At 39.8% G+C, this 21,296-nt stretch overlaps 1 protein-coding gene across 1 annotated transcript; it reads left to right on the top strand.

The window, feature by feature from the left end:
* The first annotated feature begins 443 nt into the window (after nt 1–443).
* On the top strand, nt 444–20,971 carry LOC146984816 (voltage-gated purine nucleotide uniporter SLC17A9-like). Its single transcript, XM_085782264.1, has 13 exons — nt 444–906; nt 1,537–1,734; nt 2,431–2,570; nt 3,656–3,755; nt 4,589–4,719; nt 4,859–4,955; nt 5,838–5,934; nt 7,656–7,743; nt 14,961–14,995; nt 15,174–15,289; nt 16,363–16,418; nt 16,574–16,603; nt 18,707–20,971. The coding sequence occupies exons 1-13, from the start codon at nt 773–775 to the stop codon at nt 18,883–18,885; spliced, it is 1,401 nt and encodes a 466-aa protein (XP_085638390.1). The 5' UTR covers nt 444–772; the 3' UTR covers nt 18,886–20,971.
* The last annotated feature ends 325 nt before the right edge of the window (nt 20,972–21,296 follow it).

Here is a 21,296-nt window from a genome sequence, read left to right as displayed (position 1 = left end):
GCACTGCGCATCTCTCTGCCCCGCAGCAGCAGCAGCAGCAGCAGCGACCACCATCACGTCTCCATCCTGCAAGGACACAGGTCAGTGAGGACAGTGGTGCTGCTGCAGCTGCTGGGATGCTCCGGTAGACGCCAGCCACCGGGTCTCTCTCTGCTACTTTCTCTGTATTGCACCGTCATGGTCGGAGAGAGACAGAGAGGATGGGGTGGGGGGTGTGGGGGTGAGGGGGACCCGCAGCCAGCCAGAGGCGTCTCTTCTTTGACGTGTAGTGTTGTGTGATAATGTAATGGCTGAAACGGCTGAGTAGGCAGCTGAGCACAGGTTTAGAAAAAGAAAAAAGGCCAAATCACTTCCTGATGAACCCTACCGATGAGAAGAAGAACTGCGTGGCTGCTGCTGCTGGCCGGAGGAGGCTGGGGAGGAAAACTGACACGTGGATTATTACTCCTCCTTAGGGCATCAGGAGGAAAAACAGTAGCAGTTCCGCTACACTGTCGCCTGTTGTTGCCGTCAGTCCGGTGTCTTGACTTGCAGGTTATGGATTTAAAAGACGAAGATCCGTGATACAGCCTATATTGCGCAAATACTTCTACAAGAAGGCTCGTCTTTTTTTCTTTTTTCTTTCTATACGCTTATACTTTCCTCTGACTGACGACCGACCGACCAACCAGACCGACCGGGGTGGTTGGTGGTGGAGGGAGGGAGATTGAGAGTGAAATATAGCCGAAGCGGTTTTAAAGGAAGCTGCGCCGTAACCTGGCATTCGCGTTGAATGGCAGTTATTCAAAAATATGGCAAGAACTATAGTCCAGATTTGGTCTGTCACAAGGAAAACCATCCGTCTGACAAGATCGGAGCCCCTGGATGTCACAAGAAGTGGCCTGAACACAACACCAACTGGCCAAGGTAGGGTAATATCTTTCTCAGCCTCCTCCAAGAAGACAGTTTGTCGTGTTTTACGCACAAGTCTTAGCAGCTAAACAGACACACAATAAACCTCCTTGGGGGGAGCTCCTAAAATGTGAATCTAAATCAACATAGACTGTACTTTTAAGTAACTCTTTGCCCCGATATAACACCAGAGATCCTACAGTAGTCTACCAGGAAGACAGAGAGAGAGAGACACAGAGGCTGTTTGTAGCTGAAGTAGTGAAATGACACGTAGCCTACATATCTGTGGCGTTTCATGGTTCAAACCTGAAGATGTAGTTTAAAAGTATCACGTGGTTCACAAAGAAGGATGCAAGTCATAAGCCTACTTCCATTATGAAAAATTACTTATCATGAAATGTTGTATTATTATGTTTAAGTTGATGTTTATCAGTTTTTTGTTTGTAGCCTATTAGAAGCCTTTTTATCCAATAATAAATGGTGGGCAAGTTAACCAAACCAGGCAAGTACTGTAGTTCCCTCCCCCAGTTACATAAGCTATCCCCTATCTATGAACTTTTTTAAGTCCAAAGTTTGTCCGTTCATGTTGCATTTGCTCAACCAAACCAAACTCAAATACTCCAATACATCCTCCTGTCTGTGCAGGCCGGTGGCGAGGGTGTGGACGGTGGTGCTGCTGCTCGGGACATGCCTCCTCTACTGTGCCCGTGTGGCGATGCCCATCTGCGCCGTCAGCATGGCAGAGCAGTTCAGCTGGACCAAGAGAGAGTCCGGCATGGTGCTGGGCAGCTTCTTCTGGGGCTACTGCTTCACCCAAGTGTTCGGAGGCTACGTCAGCGACCGGTGGGACATGTTTTGTTATGTTGAGAGTGTGCACTGAATTCTTTCTTTCTTTTGTCTGCACAGATGTCAGCTGTGATTATGAATGTTGACAAGTGACATTGGTTTCAACTTGGAACCTGTTTCAGCTTCTTGCTCTTCAAGTGTCATTTGCATATGGGAGCAGTATTGGCAATGACACCAGTGGCCCAGTTGTTTGGTGTTTTTTTGTCTTTTTTGGGTGAAGCTGGACAGATAATCAATCAATCAATCAATCAATCAATTTGTTTATTTCGGGCATGTCAATTTAAATCATCATCATCACACTTCATCTTAGTTCAAATAATACAATACACATGGCCGAAAGGGAAAGCGGGAGAAGCAAAAGCTTATCTAGTCCCGCCCCCATTACCCACAGAATAAAAATCTTTATCATAATCTTTTCATTTCTTTTTGCTTTTTTTACATTTTGATATAACATTCTTTTACTTATGACATTTTGACATAACATGTTACAGCAGTAGGTAGTATACAGTAATAATGGATGGCAGTGAGTGAATAAATGCTCTCTCTGTGCTAACTCTTCCAGGAACACAGTGCCTCAAAGAGATAGGCTGACAGATGTGTAGATAGCATTTTCACAGGCGTTACAAGTCATCCATGATATCAAAGTTGAGCCTCTCAAAGCTAATGCAGTCTGTCTGTGTTGTGTGTCTGCAGGGTGGGAGGTGAGAAAGTCCTCCTCCTGTCTGCAGCGGCCTGGGGTTCGATGACAGCCTTCACCCCCATCCTGGCCCACTTGTGCTCCCAGCCAATCTTCTCAATGACACTGGCCCGCTTCCTTATGGGCCTGTTGCAAGGTGAGATGGGTAGGCCAGTGTGCAAGATTGATCTCAGTTTGAGATAAGGTCGGTGCTGCTGAAACATCATTTCTTTTCCTACAGACAGACACCTTTTACAATGTGTGCAAGGGCAAACTTGTTCAACTTATTGGACAGGTGTTGTTTCAGTTTGCCCATGCTTCGTAGTTTCTCACCTTCAGTAGACACTTGTCAGTTGTCAAATAAACAAAATAAGTGTTTTTACACTTACTATTTAGCAGGACACGCATTCTCACCACAAAATTAGTGAGATGCAGTGTCATTTCCTGCATAGCTGGGTAATTAGATTCAGACACACAGCATGAAAGCACAATGACATGTTAAAATCTTAGTCAGTAATGTATTTTTTGATCTTTTACACTTATGTAAATGTCTCTTTATTTGATTCTTTGTTCTGCGCTCTCTCATGAAATCCTTTTTTTTTTTAAAGCCCTTTAAGAAGCTTAAAGTGACATTTTTTCATATATTCTCTGGAAAAGACACCCAATTAAAACTGGAAACACCGTCGTATCATTGAACCTTTTCATACTTGAAGTGTGTTAACAGCAGGGAATTAAAGATTCTGCTCGCTTTAATCCGCAAGTTCAGTTTTTATGTGGTGTCGCACAGGCCTTTGTGTCACTGTTTGGACTGCATAATGAAGAACATCTTTAATTTGCATGTTATCTAAAGAGGAAACTAATGACCACTGCCTTTTATGGAGCAACCATATGTTTATGGACCTCATGAATTATAACATTGTAACATCTGTCTTTGCCTGAGATCACAGATGAATGGTGAGGTTGAAGGCTGGGTGATTGAGTGTCTTTGTTGCCTTTATTTTTGGAAGCAAGTTCTTTTTTTATTACAAAAACTCAGGTGCTGCTATTTCTGATTTACAAATAATTCAGCATCTTTTTAATAATTTGCCATGTTATTCATATTCCTCAAAAACTCAACAGTTTCTCCCGAAATGTTTTTTTATGTTTTGTAAAACGAGATTAAGAAAGATCACACTCTTACTGCCACTGCAGTTCTTTTTGTGACACTGGCTGATTGTTGTTTCTTCTTCTTCCCGGTCTTAGGAGTTCATTACCCTTCTCTTGCGAGTCTCTGCTCTCAAAAAGTGGTCGAAAGTGAGCGAGGCTTCCTCATGAGCACCGTGGGTAGTGGCTCCTACCTGGGGTGAGTCAAGCATTGTGTAATGAATAGGGAATTGTGGGAATGGGATGTGTTCCTCACTAGAAATTCACTGTTATGCCCCCCAAATCACTTTTAATGCCATTTTATATTTGAAGAGTTCATTTGCAAAAGCAGATAACTCCGTTTTAAAAAAATTCTAGAAGCTTCATTTTTTATTTTTTATTTACATAAGGTGATATCAGTCAAACCAAAGTTGAGTGACTTTGAGATGTAACAAAACAGACATACTGTATCTCAAAAAAATACATTTTTATTGAAAACAACGGTAACACTTTACAATAAGGGTCCCTTAATTAATGTTAGTTAGTACGTTATTAAGCATTAATTAATGTATTAACAATCATTATTATGTATTACTTAGGATTAGGAAACACATTAATTATTGTAGCCTATTAGTAAGCAGTTAATTAATGTTTACTACTTAAAGTTAGTTAATACATTTAAAAGTTGAATAATGTAATTAGTTATCATTATGTATGCATTACTCAGCATTAATTAACACATTAGTTTATATATTAATGCTTAATAATGTACTAACTAACGTTAATTAAGGGACCCTTATTGTAAAGTGTTACCACAACAACACTATGCAAAGAATAATTACAAAGCCTCAGCTCATTTTTTTTCAAGATGGCACTTATCTGCTTTTGCAAATAAACTCTTCGTTTGGAAATGTACATTTTATATCAGTATACAGATGTTTAGATGTTTTTATTACACTTAGACTTGTTTATTTTATACACTTCAATGTCATGTACTATGTATCTCATCAGGTACTTACTTACCCATACTGACCTCTCATGTCTTTATTCCAGTACTCTGGTTATTGGAGGGGCTGGCTCCCTTATGTTGGACCTTTATGGCTGGGAGAGTGTTTTCTATGTAGCTGGTCTCCTCTCAGTCCTGTGGGCCTACTGCATGTGGAAATATCTACTCAAAGGAGAAGGCAAGGGAGTTTTTTAACCGTGATGACGGTATCTGCTGTGTCCCAGCATGCCTCTCTGTCTTGTAACTGCTTATTTGTATAATTGGAGTCAGTGTCCTCTCTTGTATGCCCACGTGCCTGTGTTCATCTGTTTTTACAGGTCCTATCATCACCCTCGAGTCCCTGGGAAGTGGCGGGCCCCAATCCAAACTATCCAAGAGACACTGGTTACGGCTCTTCAAACAGCCTGCAGTCTGGTGAGATAACAATAAAGGAAGTATGTGGGTGTGAGTCCTTTTACAAGCTCCTGTGTGTATGTGTACATTGTGTTGTGCACCCTGTGTATGTGTGTGTGTGTGTGTGTTTCTTATTCCGAGTAGCTCCCTTTTCCATGTTTGTTTGATTTCATATACAGAACTCGAGTCTGGAAAGTTGCACCATAATCCTGTGGCCGTATTAGAGCTAACACCCAAACTCAGAAAGAAAATCCACTTCACTGTGCGTATTTTTCATCTGTAGAAATATGAGTTGGCAGCAGACAGAGAAAATCGTAAATTTAACAGAATAATTTAGGAGGAAGAATGTAGAAATGTGCAAAAACATATGAGTCATGATGGATCGTAATTTACAAAGGGGTTTCCAGCTGTTTCTGCAAACTCAGATCCCGTTTTTATACAGTATGTGCCAGATTCACGAGCAGAAGATCTCTCTGGTTGCCTCAGATGTCTGATAATGTCTGTGGTATTGAGTTCTTCCATGTCCTTCCAGTGTCTCCCTATGGCCCTAGATATTTATATACCATAATGCAACTGATATGCTCCATTTTCTGTGACAGGAAGAACCTCTGTGGTTTTATTTGATGTGTCTGATCCACCCTGAGAATAACAGATCAGAAGGTAGTTTGATGGGTGTGGGATTAACATATTCCCAATCCCTTCATGCTTTCTGCCACAAGCTACTTGCTTTAACACCAATATGAACGGGAATAGATGTCAAACAACCTGAACAGGAACAAGTTTCTGATAAATTAGTGACACAGCCCTGAAACAAATACAATGATTTCCTTGTTAATAATTAACCTTTGGTATGTGCAGTTGCAATGCATTTATTTTGACTCTCTCTTGTCATCCCCTGACCAGTGCTGTGATCGTTACACACCTTTGTACAGCGAGTACCTTCTTCACCCTTTTGTCCTGGCTGCCAACTTTCTTTAAAGACACTTTCCCTGATGCCAAGGTAAACATGCTGCCACCATTTCATCCTCTTAAATGATCCTCATGATTGATTACAGGGTGAGGTCTAAACCAAGAAAGACTACACCTTTGAATCACAAGACAGACATCGAGATAGGCATACATGGCAGCATACATGATCAGAGTGCGTGTCTTTTATTAAAAACAATGAAAGATATACAAGACGTGTTATGCATGTGACATATAAATGTGAAAAGAGAACAGCGTTAAAAAATAATAGTTTAAGATTAAAATAAAAAAGTTCTTAACAGTTTTCAGGACGTGTTGAAAAAAGCTGTAGCATGGTAAAATTAGCTAGTTTGTGCTATTTCTCCCAAAGAAAGCGGGGTCAGCCCTATGTTCCCACAGCCCAATGATCCCACAGCCCTATGTTCCCTCATTTCTAAGAAATTTTTTTTCACTGAAAATTTTGAAAAATAGGCCCTATGTTCCCACAGCCCTATGTTCCCTCAGCCCTATGTTCCCACAGCCCTATGTTCCCTCAGCCCTATGTTCCCTCAGGTTTATGTTGCCTCATTTCTAAGATTTTTCTTATTTCTAAGAATTTTCTCAAAATGAAACTCTAAGTCAAGTCATTTTTATATTTAAGGGATGATTCAGAGTAATTTCAACCTAGGGTCCTTTGCACCATGACCTTGAGCCAAACGCCCCCCCTCCCCCCAGAAGCTTGTTTTCCCTTGCTCGAACAGTGGTCGAGTTACCGCTATTAACCGAATGGCGCTAATGTTACCAAGCAGCAATTACCCAACTAATAATGTCCGGAATTCCTGGTGTACTTACTGTAAAAACTTTTTAATGCTTCGTTTACTAGCCTACTACTAACGCTATTTGTACTACTGTAGAAGTTTGTTGTATAAATTGCACTAACTCATGGAGGTGGGTTTAATTTTGGTATAAGGGTTCGTCACTCAACCCTATGTTGGAGTAGCGGTGTTGGAAGGGGTCAGCCCTGTGTTCCCAGGGCCCTATGTTCCCAGATTTAGCTAAAAGCTACATTACATCTGTAGTCAACTGCTACTGGATAATAGGTTGGGTGTAATTGACTACAGAATTGGGAGAAATGGGGATAAAATCTGATGCAAATTGATCATAAAGGAAATGTGGGAACATAAGGCCTAATTTTGGAAAGAAAAAAAAAGCCTTAGAAATGAGGGAACATAGGGCTGTGGGAACATAGGGCTGAGGGAACAAAGGGCTGAGGGAACATAGGGCTGTGGGAACATAGGCACGCTCCCCTCTACAGAACACAAAGAAAAAACTATAGCATGCTAGCATTTACTTACTAGTACCAAATACAAAGTAAAGGCCACATTAAAAGTTATAGCATACTAATATTTGCTAAATATCGCTAAACACAAAGTACAGAACACAAAGAAAAAATATATAGCATGCTAACCCTTGCTAATTAGCGCTGAACATAACACAATGGAAAAAGCTATGGTATGCTAACTTTTGCTAATTAGTGCTTACCAGCTATTTTACAGGTCATAAGCCACAGTGCTGGAAAATCAAATAAGTGACCTGATGTGGTGCTAAAAGAAAAGTTATGATACATCTTTAGTAAACCATGATGTTGTTTTGACCGCATGGTGGCATTTGTTGAAAAGTGATGATGACTGACAAAATGACAGAACATTCAAAGTTCCCTGCTGTGTTTTTTTGGTCAAGGTCATTCACACATAAAATAATGTATCGTCCCTCCAGGGTTGGGTGTTCAATGTCATTCCTTGGTTGGTGGCCATACCCTCATCCCTCTTCAGCGGCTGCCTGTCTGACCACCTCATCAGTCAAGGTACAGCAACAGAGGAACTGATATCTAATAGGCTCTATGCCGAGGGTCACATGACCAAACCGGAAACCGGGTAACTCCACTTCCGCTTAGATTCTGACAAGCACAACGCGCGGTAAAAACGAATCAAACCCACTTCATTTTTCCACGATTTTGTTGTTGCTCTTCCCAGCATGGCACAACAACTTTTTTATTCACGATGCCTGCAGGAATTACCCAATCTGAGCATGTCCGACATCCATCGAATCATATCTAAAGCTCCTACCACGAAAATGGACGAGGGCTTATAAAATGTTAATAGTTGGGCTAGCGAGCAGGCGATGGAGTAGGCAGCACAAGCAACATGCTCTGCTGAATTTCGGTTAAAAGTTATTTTTTAGGCACCTTATACCAACAGAAAACTACGACACATCGTTCATAGTTCATTCTTTTTCTGTTTATCATTTTTATTGTGACGCCGCAGCGCGAATGGCCTACAATTTGCGAAAATTTGAGTTCACCAGAGGAGCTAACGCAACTGGGCCCAAAGCCTCAAGCCCGAGTGATTCACCACCCAGGTGTAACACACCTGAGCCTGAAGACCAAATGGATGTCGCGGACCTGAAAGCAGAAATCCTCACAGAGTTGAAAATGGACATAGCTATGCTGCTCAGGTCGGAACTCAAGACCGCTCTGGCCGAAGATTTTGAAAACATCAAGTACGAGCTACAGGCAGTAAAAACGGAGCTAGCAAACAATACCGCGGCTATTCGCTCCGACGTGGAGACGATGAAAACAACAGTGGCACACATGGAGCAGGGGCTCTCGTCATGCTCAGACGACGTGACTACATTGTTAACAAAAGTGGGGAAACTCGAGACAGAGGTCGGCAGCCTGCGGGAGAAATGTCTTGATATGGAAGGAAGAATGAGACGCTCCAACATCCGCATACTAAATGTCCCAGAGACTCCAGGCTCAAGCACACCGGCAGCTGTCTCCAAATTGTTAAGAGAAGTGCTAAAAATAGACAAAGAAGTCCTGATCGATCGGTCCCACAGGGGTCTACAGCCGAGAAACCAAGACGGTAAACCCCGTGTCATCGTGGCAAAAGTCCACTACTACCAAGATTGTGCTGACATCCTCCGCCGCGCCAGGGAGCCCGGGCCGCTCCGGTTCAAAGGGACCGACATCTCCATCTTCCCGGACTACCCCCCGAGCGTCGTGCAGGCCAGATCCGCCTTCAGCGAGGTGAGACGACTACTTCGTGGACGAGACGGTGTTAAATACGGTCTTCTCTACCCAGCACGGCTCCGGATCACGCATAACGGAACTGAGAAGCAGTTTCAAAATGCGGGAGAAGCCATGACCTACGTGAAAACCAGAATCCTACCGGACTCTTCCAAAGACTGACCAGGACTTGAAATGAGTGAGAATAGCTAAATTCTACGTCTGAATAAGGTTGGTGCTGTCCATCCTGTCACGCAAACACATCACCTTGACTGATACACTCTACAGAGCTAAATGGCTCCAGTTTGTTCCAGATGAAGAAGTAGAGAGCACCTAAGTTATCAAAACTGTGCTGTTTTTCACTCTTTTGTTTTTGTTTACAACAGATAATAATTTGAATGGTCAGTATACTGTTGTGTCACTATCAGTATCATTTTCTTTTCTGTTTACTCAGCACTTAGACAACAGAAGAAATATTTTTGTTGTCTTTAAAGGGAAAAAAAAAAAAAACTTTTGAATTTAAAAAATTTTCTAAGGTGCCTTATACAAAACTATGTTCTACAGCAGAGTTTGTTCTTTTAGAGCTAGTGTATCCTCATACAAGCACTTAAATGTGTAGATACTGTTGCGAGGGGTTTGGGAGTCACCTAGTTCCTTCAGGTGAGGGTTGGGGATTTACTGTACCTGGGTTTACAATCGGTTTTCTTTTCTTTTTCTCTTGGTCCATTGGTCATGTTTACTCATATTTTAAAGGTCCTTTCAACATTTTTGAAACTATAAATACAGGCAGACTTAGTGCATCGCTAATCTTTCCCTATTTTGAATATGGCTACGACTAACACAGACTTTTCAAACAAATCAACTAATTGTGACGTAACCTTTATAAGCTGGAATGTAAAATCCTTGAACCACCCCACTAAACGAAAGAAAGTATTGACTCATTTGAGAAAATTAAAGGTGGGAATTGCCTTTCTCCAGGAGACGCATCTCCGAACCTTTGACCATTTTCGACTCAGGGGAGGATGGATTGGGCAATCATATCATTCTAATTTTCATTCCAAATCTAGAGGTGTGGCCATCCTTGTTGATAAGAACATCCCATTTGTTATGTCAAAGGTTGAAACAGACTCCTTAGGGCGTTATGTAATTGTGGTGGGCAGACTGTATAATACACCAGTTGTACTAGCGAACGTATACGCACCACATTGGGATGACAGTTCTTTTTTTATAAACTTCTTTGCTCATATCCCTAACATGGACACACATCATCTTATCCTCGGAGGGGATATGAACTGCACATTATCACCTACTCTGGACCGTAGCCCACCTAGAACTGCGTCCAAATCCAGTGCAGCGTCTCAACTGCAGCTTTTTCTTAATACGAATGGTATAGTTGATACATGGCGCTTTCAAAATCCTACGGCTAGAAGCTATTCCTTCTTTTCACCGGTCCACGGAACATACTCGCGCATAGACTATTTCTTTTTGGATAAAAGGCTTCTTCCATTAATAAAAAAGTGTGAGTATCAAGCCATAATTATCTCAGATCACGCTCCCCTGTTGATGACTTTATGTATACCAATTTCCCATGCCAACTATCACCCCTGGCGCCTTAATACTTTATTACTTTCAGATGAGGACTTCATTAAATGTATCTCTTCCGAAATAACTTTCTTCCTCGAGCATAACCAGACTCCAGGAATGTCTCCTTTAACAGTGTGGGAATCCATGAAGGCGTACCTGAGGGGTCAAATAATATCATATAGCGCACAACAAAGAAAACGTCACAATATGAAACTTGAACAGCTAACAAATGATATTCTCAAATTAGATACTACACTTGCTGTCACCCCATCTGATGATTTATTCAAACTGCGATTGACTCTTCAAACAGAGTTCAATCTGCTATCAACAAGACAAATTGAAAACCTAATAAATAAATCACAGAGTAAAACATACGAATGTGGTGAAAAGATAGGGAAGATTCTAGCCCATCAGCTCCACCAGAAAACTGTGGATAGAACTATAGCTGAGATAAACGATGAATCGGGCACTAAACATATAGATCACTCTGAAATTAATTCATGTTTTCATAGATTTTACTCCAAGCTGTATGATAGTGAATCTCTTGGCGACCATGTCCTATTTGATTCATTTTTCAGGAAAATAAATGTCCCCACAATTAATAACAATACTGCATCCGAGCTAGATAAACCATTTTCTGTACAGGAACTTATGAATGCAATTAAGCTCATGCAAGCTGGAAAGTCCCCAGGACCCGATGGGTTCCCGAGCGAATTCTTTAAAAAATTTGCAGATCAGCTGTCTCCTATCCTGCTTTCTGTATTCGAGGAGTCACTTGCCACTGGTTCTCTTCCTCTAACTATGCGACAAGCGACCATCTCCCTTATTCCTAAAAAAGATAAAAACCTTCTAGATTGTGGCTCATACCGTCCCATTTCACTCTTAAATGTAGACAGTAAAATCCTTTCCAAAATGCTGGCCTGCCGCTTAGAAGCGGTCTTGCCCTCAATTGTAGCCGATGACCAAACTGGCTTTATTAAAGGTCGCCACTCCTTTTTTAACATTAGACGCCTATTTAATATTCTTTATGGTCCCACTCCACCCGACATTCCAGAAATATTACTATCACTTGACGCAGAGAAGGCGTTTGATCGGGTGGAGTGGGATTATCTCTTCTACACTCTCAAACAATTCGGCTTTGGTGAAAAATTCATTTCCTGGATTAAAGTTCTGTATTCGTCTCCACTTGCGGCTGTTCGAACAAACAATAACCTCTCCTCCTACTTCCCTCTCCACCGTGGCACCCGACAGGGTTGTCCTCTGTTGCCACTCCTGTTCGCTATTGCGATTGAGCCACTGGCTCTAGCGTTACGTGGTGAAATCAATATAAAGGGAATTCGGAGATATGACTCGGATAATAAGGTATCCTTATATGCTGATGATATGCTTTTATATCTCTCTCATCCTTTAACTAGCCTACCAAATACTCTAAACCTGCTTGAAGAATTCGGCAAAATATCAGGATATAAAATTAACCTACAGAAGTGTGAAATTATGCCAGTGAATATAGCAGCTAAGCAAATTGACTTTAGTTTATTCCCGCTTAAAGTCAGTCCACAAAAATTTAAATATTTAGGAATCTGGATAACACATGCCTTTAAAGACATATTCAAAGCAAATTTTTCACCATTATTGGCTAACCTTAAGCGAGATATGGAACGTTGGAGTCTACTCCCCCTGTCACTAGGAGGCAGAATTAACATAATTAAAATGAATGTTTTGCCCAAATTCCTGTACATATTTCAGTGCATTCCCCTACACCTATCTAAATCCTTTTTCATGTCAGTGGACAATTTGGTGTCGGGATTTATATGGAACAAGAAAAACCCCCGAATACGGAAAAGGATCTTACAACAACATCGTAAACATGGAGGATTATCCCTCCCTAACTTCCAGTTTTACTATTGGGCTGCCAATATTAGGTCTATGTTGTTTTGGAAAGACTCTCCATATGGTGACACCACCCCTGAGTGGTTACGAATGGAAAACTCCTCTTGTCTTCATGCTTCTTTACACTCACTTCTATGCTCAAAACTTCCTCTCTTGGATTCCATATCTAAATTCACCTTAAATCCAATTGTGAAACAATCTTTTAAAATTCTGAAACAGTTCAGACGGAGTTTTTCTCTCAAGGACCTGCCCACTTGTGCTCCTATAACAAAAAACCACCAGTTCATGCCATCAATCATAGACGGTGCTTTTCATGAATGGGCTAATAGAGGAGTTGCCACAATAGAGAATCTATTTATTAATAATATTTTTGCATCTTTTGATCAATTAAAATTTAAATTTAACATCCCAAACTCCCATCTTTTTAGATTTTTGCAGCTCCGTAGTTTCATATCAACATCATTTACTCACTTCCCATCCCAACCACCCAATACCCTCCTAAATTCCATTCTTAAGCTTAATTCAGGTTCCAAAGGGAATATTGGGAACATATATTCCTTACTAAATACATATAATTTGGAACCCTTGACATCATTAAAGATTCAGTGGGAGGACGATTTGGGGTTTGAACTTCCTGAGGAGATTTGGGAAAGAGCTTTAGATAGAATACATTCCTCTTCAATCTGCTTACGACATACAGTTATCCAGTTCAAGGTCATGCATCGTCTTCATTGGTCTAAAGTGAGACTAGCAAAGTTTGCACCTGACGTCGATCCCATTTGTGATCGATGCAGGCAAGCACCAGCTACCCTCTCGCATATGTTCTGGTTTTGTTCAAAACTAGACAACTTCTGGCAGTCAATATTTAAAACTTTTTCAGATGTTTTACAAGTACCTATTGAACTTTCTGCCATTACTGCCATATTTGGAATAACTCAACAAGATACTCACCTTAACCGCCAGGCACAGAATATGATAGCTTTTGCATCTCTTATAGCTAGGCGATTAATACTTTTTAAGTGGAAGGAGAAGCTTCCCCCAACCTTTAAGATGTGGATTAATGACCTTCTACATCATTTGGTACTAGAGAAGATTCGTTACTCTACAAGAGGATGTATTCAAAAATTTCATGCTACATGGAGACCGTTTTTAAGTTATATAGAGAAATAAGATGTCACTAATTTTGGTGTTTTATATGACTGATACTGTATTATGTACAATTTGAAACCCACAAGGACCACTCTCAATCACTTGTTGATTTTTTATTTTTTTATTTTTTTATTTTTTTATTTACTTGTTTATCATGCTGTTTTGGTTTAATTAACGACTATTTTCCTTACTATTCTAATTGTGTCACTTTTTTTTTTTATTTATATAAATATTGATATGTATACGATGCATGTAATACAAGTAATTGCATACCAACTCAACACAAGATTGTAAAAATGGTGCAGTAATATTGTTGCAGGGATGGGGGGGGGGGTTGTTGTTTATATTTGTATTACTCCTGATCATTTATACTTTTGAATTTATGTACTCTGTACATTATCTTTGTATGTACAAATATAAATAAAAAGACTTGGAGCAAAAAAAAAATGTTAATAGTTGTGCTAATGCTAACTCTCGCTGTCTGTAACTTACTGCCAGGTTATAGACTACTTGTTCCCTGCAAATTCTCAGGATTGATTACTGGCTGAGTTAATCTGTTTTTATGAGCCTGTCATCGGTTCACTGCTATTCCAACATGGAAATAAACATTTAAGACTTCCACTGCTTATTTTCCTCATATGTAATGTAGCCTATAATGTAAAAAACATCTTGTGGACATGGTAAAAAGGTTAAAAGCAGTAAAAAAAAATGCCTTCTCTATATTTCTGTATACTTTGCAATTACCAGTTTGAAAAAAAAATTACACAAAGGAATGAAATATGAAGTTTATTCAACAATGTCCATTGTTAACATTAAAAAAAGCATTTAATATACAACTTGTAACCTCCTTGTATGACGTCGGTCTGAAGGAAGTGCCGGCTGCAGACGGTGGTGCTCTTTTTTATTATTAAGTTTTTACTTTTAATATTGTGAATCCACTTCTTTCTTTGGTCCACATCCTTGGGGAACGAATGTAAACTGACAGAGCTGTTGAATTTCCCTGACATAGGGCATTCAGGAACACAGCAAAAGCTGTGGTTGCTAGCACTTTGCCTTGGCTGGCACTTCACCTTCTTTTCCCTGTCTTTACTCGACATTTTTCAAACATAAAACATAAAAGTCGATAAAAAACATTATACATTACATACAACATAAAAGAGACTATAACGTTATAACTACCTGTAGCAAAAGAACGCGTAGAAGTAGCTGGCTGTGGTCTGTTTGATTTGTTTTTACCGCGCGTTGTGCTTGTCAGAATCTAAGCGGAAGTGGAGTTACCCGGTTTCCGGTTTGGTCATGTGACCCTCGGCATAGAGCCTATACCGAGTCATTTGTAGTTTGTGTGATAATTTGATAACTATGTGCCTGAATTTCTGTCTTGATCTCTACAGGTTGTGATACAGCCTCAGTGAGGAAATTGATGCAGGTATAATATTTAACACTTACCATGTTATTATTCTGTGCATCTGTTACCCGTGTAGTCTCATTGTATGGATTTTCTTCCACTCACACGCAGTGTATAAACGTCCTCTTGACTCTTGTACATAATGAATTCTATAGGTTTTTGATTTATGTGTTTTTGTGTGCATTCATCCTTCTGTTAGTTTTTCTCCATGGGTGTGTCCAGTGTTTTTACCCTTCTTCTATGTGGCAATCCCACCTTCCCCTGGGCTGTAGCATTTGTGTCTGCCACCATGGGCCTCACCACCTTCAGCCACAGGTACTGGCACCCACAATGTCCTCACACTTAATGTCTGGCCCTGAAACAAAACACAGTTTCTTTTTTTCTTTCTTTTTTTAGATTTAAATGTGGTGTTCCCCAATGATCAGTTTCTGAGTGTTGTGTTTTGTTTTGGTGTTCTGTATGCTCCTTCTTGCTGATACATTTGAAGCCATTACATCCATTTCCATTTCTATGCTGGCAGCCTCACATAGCATTGTGCAGCTTTGCTTCAACCAAAAAAAAAAGATTTATGAGGCATAAATATGTTCTTACATTCTTAATATGGCAAAACATTTCCCAAAAACAGTTTGCACGTATCATTTCAACACTGCGTTTAAATGTCCTGCAAAATTATAGTTTGATTGCGTACAAAGAAAGGGTGGGTATATGTCTGTGGTTGTGGTGCTATGTAGATGGAACGAAGGACTGGGAACAAATTACCACAAGTATGAGAAAAAACAAGCTTGTGTTTTTGTACCCTCCATATGACCTTTCACTTTGTGGCGTCTTTCTTATCTTGTGCCCCTTTCTTGTAAACAATAACCAGTCATTTTATATATATTTATATTTTATATATTTATAATTTTCATATATTTTAGAGTTTTTTTCATATTTTCCCCCATGTGTATTTTTATTCCGTATTGAAATACATGTCATGTTCTTATATGTCTATATTAACAATAGTCGGCCTCTTAGATGGCTTCATGATGTCATTGTACAGTGCAGTTAGTAGTGTTATGGTATTATTTAATTAGTTATTAAGTTTTATATGAATTAGTGAGTATTTATCAGTTATATGTTTAATTGTGTGGTGTAAAAACACTTCATAAAACTTGTTACCATGTTGTATCTTCTCCTGAGAAAGAAAATATTTATGAATATAGAAGGAATGATCGCAGGCGGGGAACAAATTATGATGATCAGTGTCCCCGTCCACAGATATTAATGTTCTCTTCTGATGTGCTTGTAATCTGTTTATTACCGTCATTTTCCCGTCTGATTACTGGCTTCATTTTGATGCAATAGCAATAGCCTAAAAGATAACATGGTTTATGACATTTATTTTACAGCGGGGTGTCAGTAAATGTTCAAGATCTTGCTCCTTCCTGTGCTGGAGCATTATTTGGTAAGTTTCCAACATTGCGGAAAACTTTTTATTAAATTTTCATGAAACCATTTAGCGCTGACCTAACAGATATATTTTTTAAGCCACTGGTGCAAAATTAATTAAGTATTCATTCAATTTTACATGTGTTGTATCTGCTTTTCTTTTCTTTTCAGGTGTTATGAATACGTGCGGTGCTTTCTCAGGTGAGACTTTGAGAACAAACATCTATGATGAATCTTTCACCCGCTGCTGCTAAATTATTGTCTTTGCCTTTAACGATTTATCAAGTGAAATAATTCATTCACAGCAGCTAAATTCAAACTTTTAGCAGCCGGTGCTTCTCCTGTCAGTCATGATGCCTCCTGCATGCGATGCATATTTCATCAAGGGAGCATGATTGAGTTTGTGTCAGATGAATAATACAGCGAGCAGAGGATGACAGTTAGTGGTCCTGTGAGGGAGGTGGAGTGGACTGTGACACCTTTTGTGGAAAACCATCTTAACCACCACATGGAAACTAGTGTGTGCTGTTTTTTATGATGATAATAATAATAATTCTTTATTTATATAGCACTTTTCACAGCACAAAGTCACAAAGTGCTTCACAAAACACAGTAAAACAACACAGTATATACACAGAATATATACAGAGGATCAGTGCAAAGTAAACAATGCCAATAAATTAATTGCCATGGAGTTCAAAGGCCTAGTGGGGCAGATAAGCAAAATAATTGTGCGTTTTAATGACTAAAGCATGAAACTTTCAGCATTTCATCTACATACCCCAAGGTTTAATTTCAGACGTGGAACCACTTTGGTGGCTGACCTTTAGGGGTCTTAAGGGGTCTCTTTCCACATCATTCCATTATTCTCCATTGGAAACCTATGGAAATCTGGGAAGTAAATCATTACCAATAAATTTCTTCACCATTGTGTTTAGGAAGGTGTGTAATATCATGTAATAAAATGTTGAAATTCAACTCCAATGGGAAACCCCCTAAAAAACTACTCAAAGTTGGGGTACCGTAACCAGATTTTGCGAAAATTCCGAAATGTTAAATTTGGCCTAAAGTATCTTGTGAGGGGTCAAACTAGGGGTTTTTCATGATTCTGAGTTGATCACAAACATTAACACACTCCTTGGTGGAAAAAAACAGCCACACCCACTTTTCCTGCTCATCGGAACCCCCATCACCACCCCCAATAGAATGTATTACAGAGAAGCCATTCCTTAGCATGGCAGAGGTTGTGTTACATATTACTACTAAATACTCAATAATATAACTTATATTCTAGCCTTTTTTCTATAGGACATTATACAGACCCTCCAGGATTTTGTGATGTCACGATTGCAACTATTAATGCAAATTCAATCATGAATTCTTTGGCCTTGCCTCTGCAACTTTTCTGCAAATTTACTGTCATAGACCGCTGTGGTCACAATGTTTCCATTACATGTTTTTTGCGTGTCTATGTTTTTATTACTAGTTATTGTTTTCATATAACATTAAGTTTTATGCGGATTGGGAGTGAGAGAGAAGGAAAGACATCAGGTGCACTGCACACCAGATTTCACATACCAGTAAAAACTGAAACATACACACACCCTTCTCACTATTGGGCAGCCTACATGTAAATTAAAAGGTTGCTTTCTTATTTTTATTATTATTATTTTTAATAAGTTTAGCGACATCACAAAATCCTGGAGGGTCTGTATAATGTCCTACAAGAAAAAAGGCTAGAATATAAGTTATATTATTGAGTATTTAGTAGTAATATGTGACACAACCTCTGCCATGCTAAGGAATGGCTTCTCTGCAATACATTCTATTGGTGGTGGGGGGGGTTCCGATGAGCAGGTTCCGATGAAAAGTGGGTGTGGCTGTTTTTTTCCACCAAGGAGTGTTTTGGCTGCAGGTGCGGGATAGGTTTTTGATGTGTTTGTCAAGAAGCATGTTTTGGTCGAATAAAACGCCGAGATTTCTTAGGCTGGAGCGGATGTTACAGCTTAAGGCCCCCATGTGGGCAGTCACCTTGGCTACAATAGGTTCAGCAGCAACAACGAGAACCTCGGTTTTCTCTGGGTTTAGCTGGAGAGAGTTGCCTGCCATCCAGTTCTTAACGGTATCTAAGCATTGTAAGAGAACATTTATTTTTTCCAATTTATCGGGTCTGAATGACAGATATAGCTGGATATCGTCCGCGTAGCAATGATAAGAAACACATTTGAAACTATTAATTAGGGGGCCTAAGGGTGATGATGATGTGCTACTAATGGTTAATGTGTGTGTTTCTGTGTGTCACAGGGGTCCTCATGGTATATTTCTCGGGGTATCTCATCGAGGCCACAGGTTCGTGGGCGTCTGTGTTTGCCCTCATCACCACAGTCAACCTGCTGGGCCTCTGCACCTTCCTGGCATTCGCCGAGGCCCGTCGAGTCGACATCGATTCTAGTAAGTTGCGCCACCACAACATCCACATCTAAGTCATTAGACACCCAGAGGGACCACAGCGCGATTCCCAAGGAAGAGGGGGGACCTTGGGGGTAACCAACAGCAGCTGGGACATTATCCACTTTTGGAGGACTGGCCAAAGGATAGCAAGCAGCATATGGATAAAAAAAAAAAAAACCTGCGTCGTATGACATTTGGGGAACTTTTTTTTTCTTTTTTTTTTGGCTCTGTGTCTGGTTGAGGAAGTACTGCAACTGTCACTGAAAAGCACACAGCAGAGTCTGCACAATGTTACTGAAAACAATCTCAGAGTTGATTCCTACAAAAACACAGCTGTGTGCGTGGATTTCTTTGTGAGTTCAGGGAGGAAGACTACAGGACCCCCCAGCCCCCCCCCTCCCCGGTTACTGAGCCTCTGTATGTGCTTGTTACAGAACGTGTTACTGAGGTTGCAGAGATAGTCATCCAAAAAAGCAGTACGGTAGCTCACTTTCTGTGTGTGTGTGTGTGTGTGTGTGTGGATGGAGCTATGAGAGTGATGGATGTGTTCGTCTCAGGAGCTCTCTGACAGCTGTGACAGACCGAGGTGGTGTGTTCTTACCCTGCGGGAATGGGGGAGGCGGTGTTTTTTGACGCAGGGAGAAGTCCTTTTAGAGTCTTTTATTACTGTGCCCCACTCACCCATCTCTGAGAGAACTGTCTGAGTGACACCTCATTACCCCGCCGCTAATTACTTGGCAGGCGCTCTAATGTCCTGTACGATATATACCTTCTACGGTCCCCATCTCCATGGTTACAAGCTCATCTTATTGTTACAGTTCAGAGAGGGTCATGGAAAAAGCTTTATGGCGTTTTTTAAGGCTTTGAATTAGTACATTCTCCCCAGATTGTTTCCTTGAATAATATGTTTGGAGTCAGAAGACCAAAGTTTTATTGATTGTTTTAATTTCATTTCTATGTGATCGCATGTGATAGAAATACCTCACTTAATTATTTTGTGTACTTATTATATATATATTTATATGGCTCTTGATTTTCTTTTGTCCATTTAATTTTTTGAGAGAAAAAAATATATATATTCAGTTAGGTAATTTAAAAAATTAAATATATCAGGTAAGATGATGGATAATCATTGTAAGTTTTCAAATGCCTGATGCGGTATGGAAAAGCCCAGTAGTTATCCTCACATTTACTCCTTTATCAGCTCTTCCCAGACTTAAGGAGACCTGTGCACTTGTCCGTCATTGTTACCTCGTCTTTTGACAGGAAGTGATGTCAGTATATGTGGGGAAGGAGCTCGTTAGCAGAGGAGGGGTCTTATTCATCTGTCATGGCGGTGTGAGACAAAGTATCCTCACTACTTTGTCTCATTAAGGCAACTTTAAATATCTTAGTCTCCGTGTTACACATGGACGTGGTGAGAGGGTTCAGTTCAGTTCAGTGGAGGAACTGGAGAACAGTGTAATGTTATAATTGCAAAGTCTGTAGCAACTGATAGTCAGAATTGTCTGTAGCATTGAGCTTCAGCGTTCACATTTTTTTGCAATTTCTGTTTTACATTTGAAATATTTAAACGTCCAATCTAGATGCTTACTTGACATGCCTACCTTAAATCTATGCATTTATTATTTTGTGCCTAATTTAAGCAATGAGAGAACTACATAGATGCGTTCATTGTGTCCACGCGGTGTCTTTTATCATTGCACATTTCTAATATTTGCCTTGTTTGTAGGAGTTGCTTTTGTGTCACTTGTCATTGTTACTTACATACAAACTAAGGCACATAGGCTCATGTATTCTTGGATGTCTTCTACAGGCTTGTATGGCAGAACATTTACTTTCTAAAATGCCTCTTTTGTTTCTTTTAGTGTCATGATCAAAAGTTACAAAAATATGGGAACAGGGAATTAACTTAACTAGAGAACATAAATATCTGATGTCCTTAATATGAGATATTCATGACATTTTGAAATTGTATATATATTTTTTGGTGACTTTAAAGTTTATTGTTTTTACATAAGACAGCTTTACAAAATAATCAAATCATATAAAATAGGATTTAATTTTCCAGGGGGCAATGCCACACATCCCTGAGATATTTAACCCTCCTTAGCAGATGTGTGTTATTTAGAGCTACATTCATTGCTCATCCCTTTTCTCTCTTGCTGTGTTTATGTGTCTGGTAAAATGCAAACATTATCACAAGAAGTCGCTGGAGTTTCTGTTCACCAACATATCTCACTGTAGGTTCCTGAAAGCCTTCTGATAAATAAGATTTTAATAATGTGTAAGATATGTATGATACAAAGAAAAATGTTATTGCAAGAAAAATGCAGTATTCTAATGCTTTTAAGATATGTTGTATTTAAAAGCATCTATTAACTTTGAATAAAAATATATTTTGTCAGCATTGGTGAGTGCTTTTGGATATGCTGCATGCACC

This window comes from Trachurus japonicus, chromosome 7 (assembly GCF_045865225.1).
Source record: "Trachurus japonicus isolate A0001 chromosome 7, Traja_1.0".
NCBI lineage: Eukaryota > Metazoa > Chordata > Actinopteri > Carangiformes > Carangidae > Trachurus > Trachurus japonicus.
Note: the sequence above shows the minus strand (reverse complement) of the source record. Positions and strands in the feature narration are given on the sequence as shown.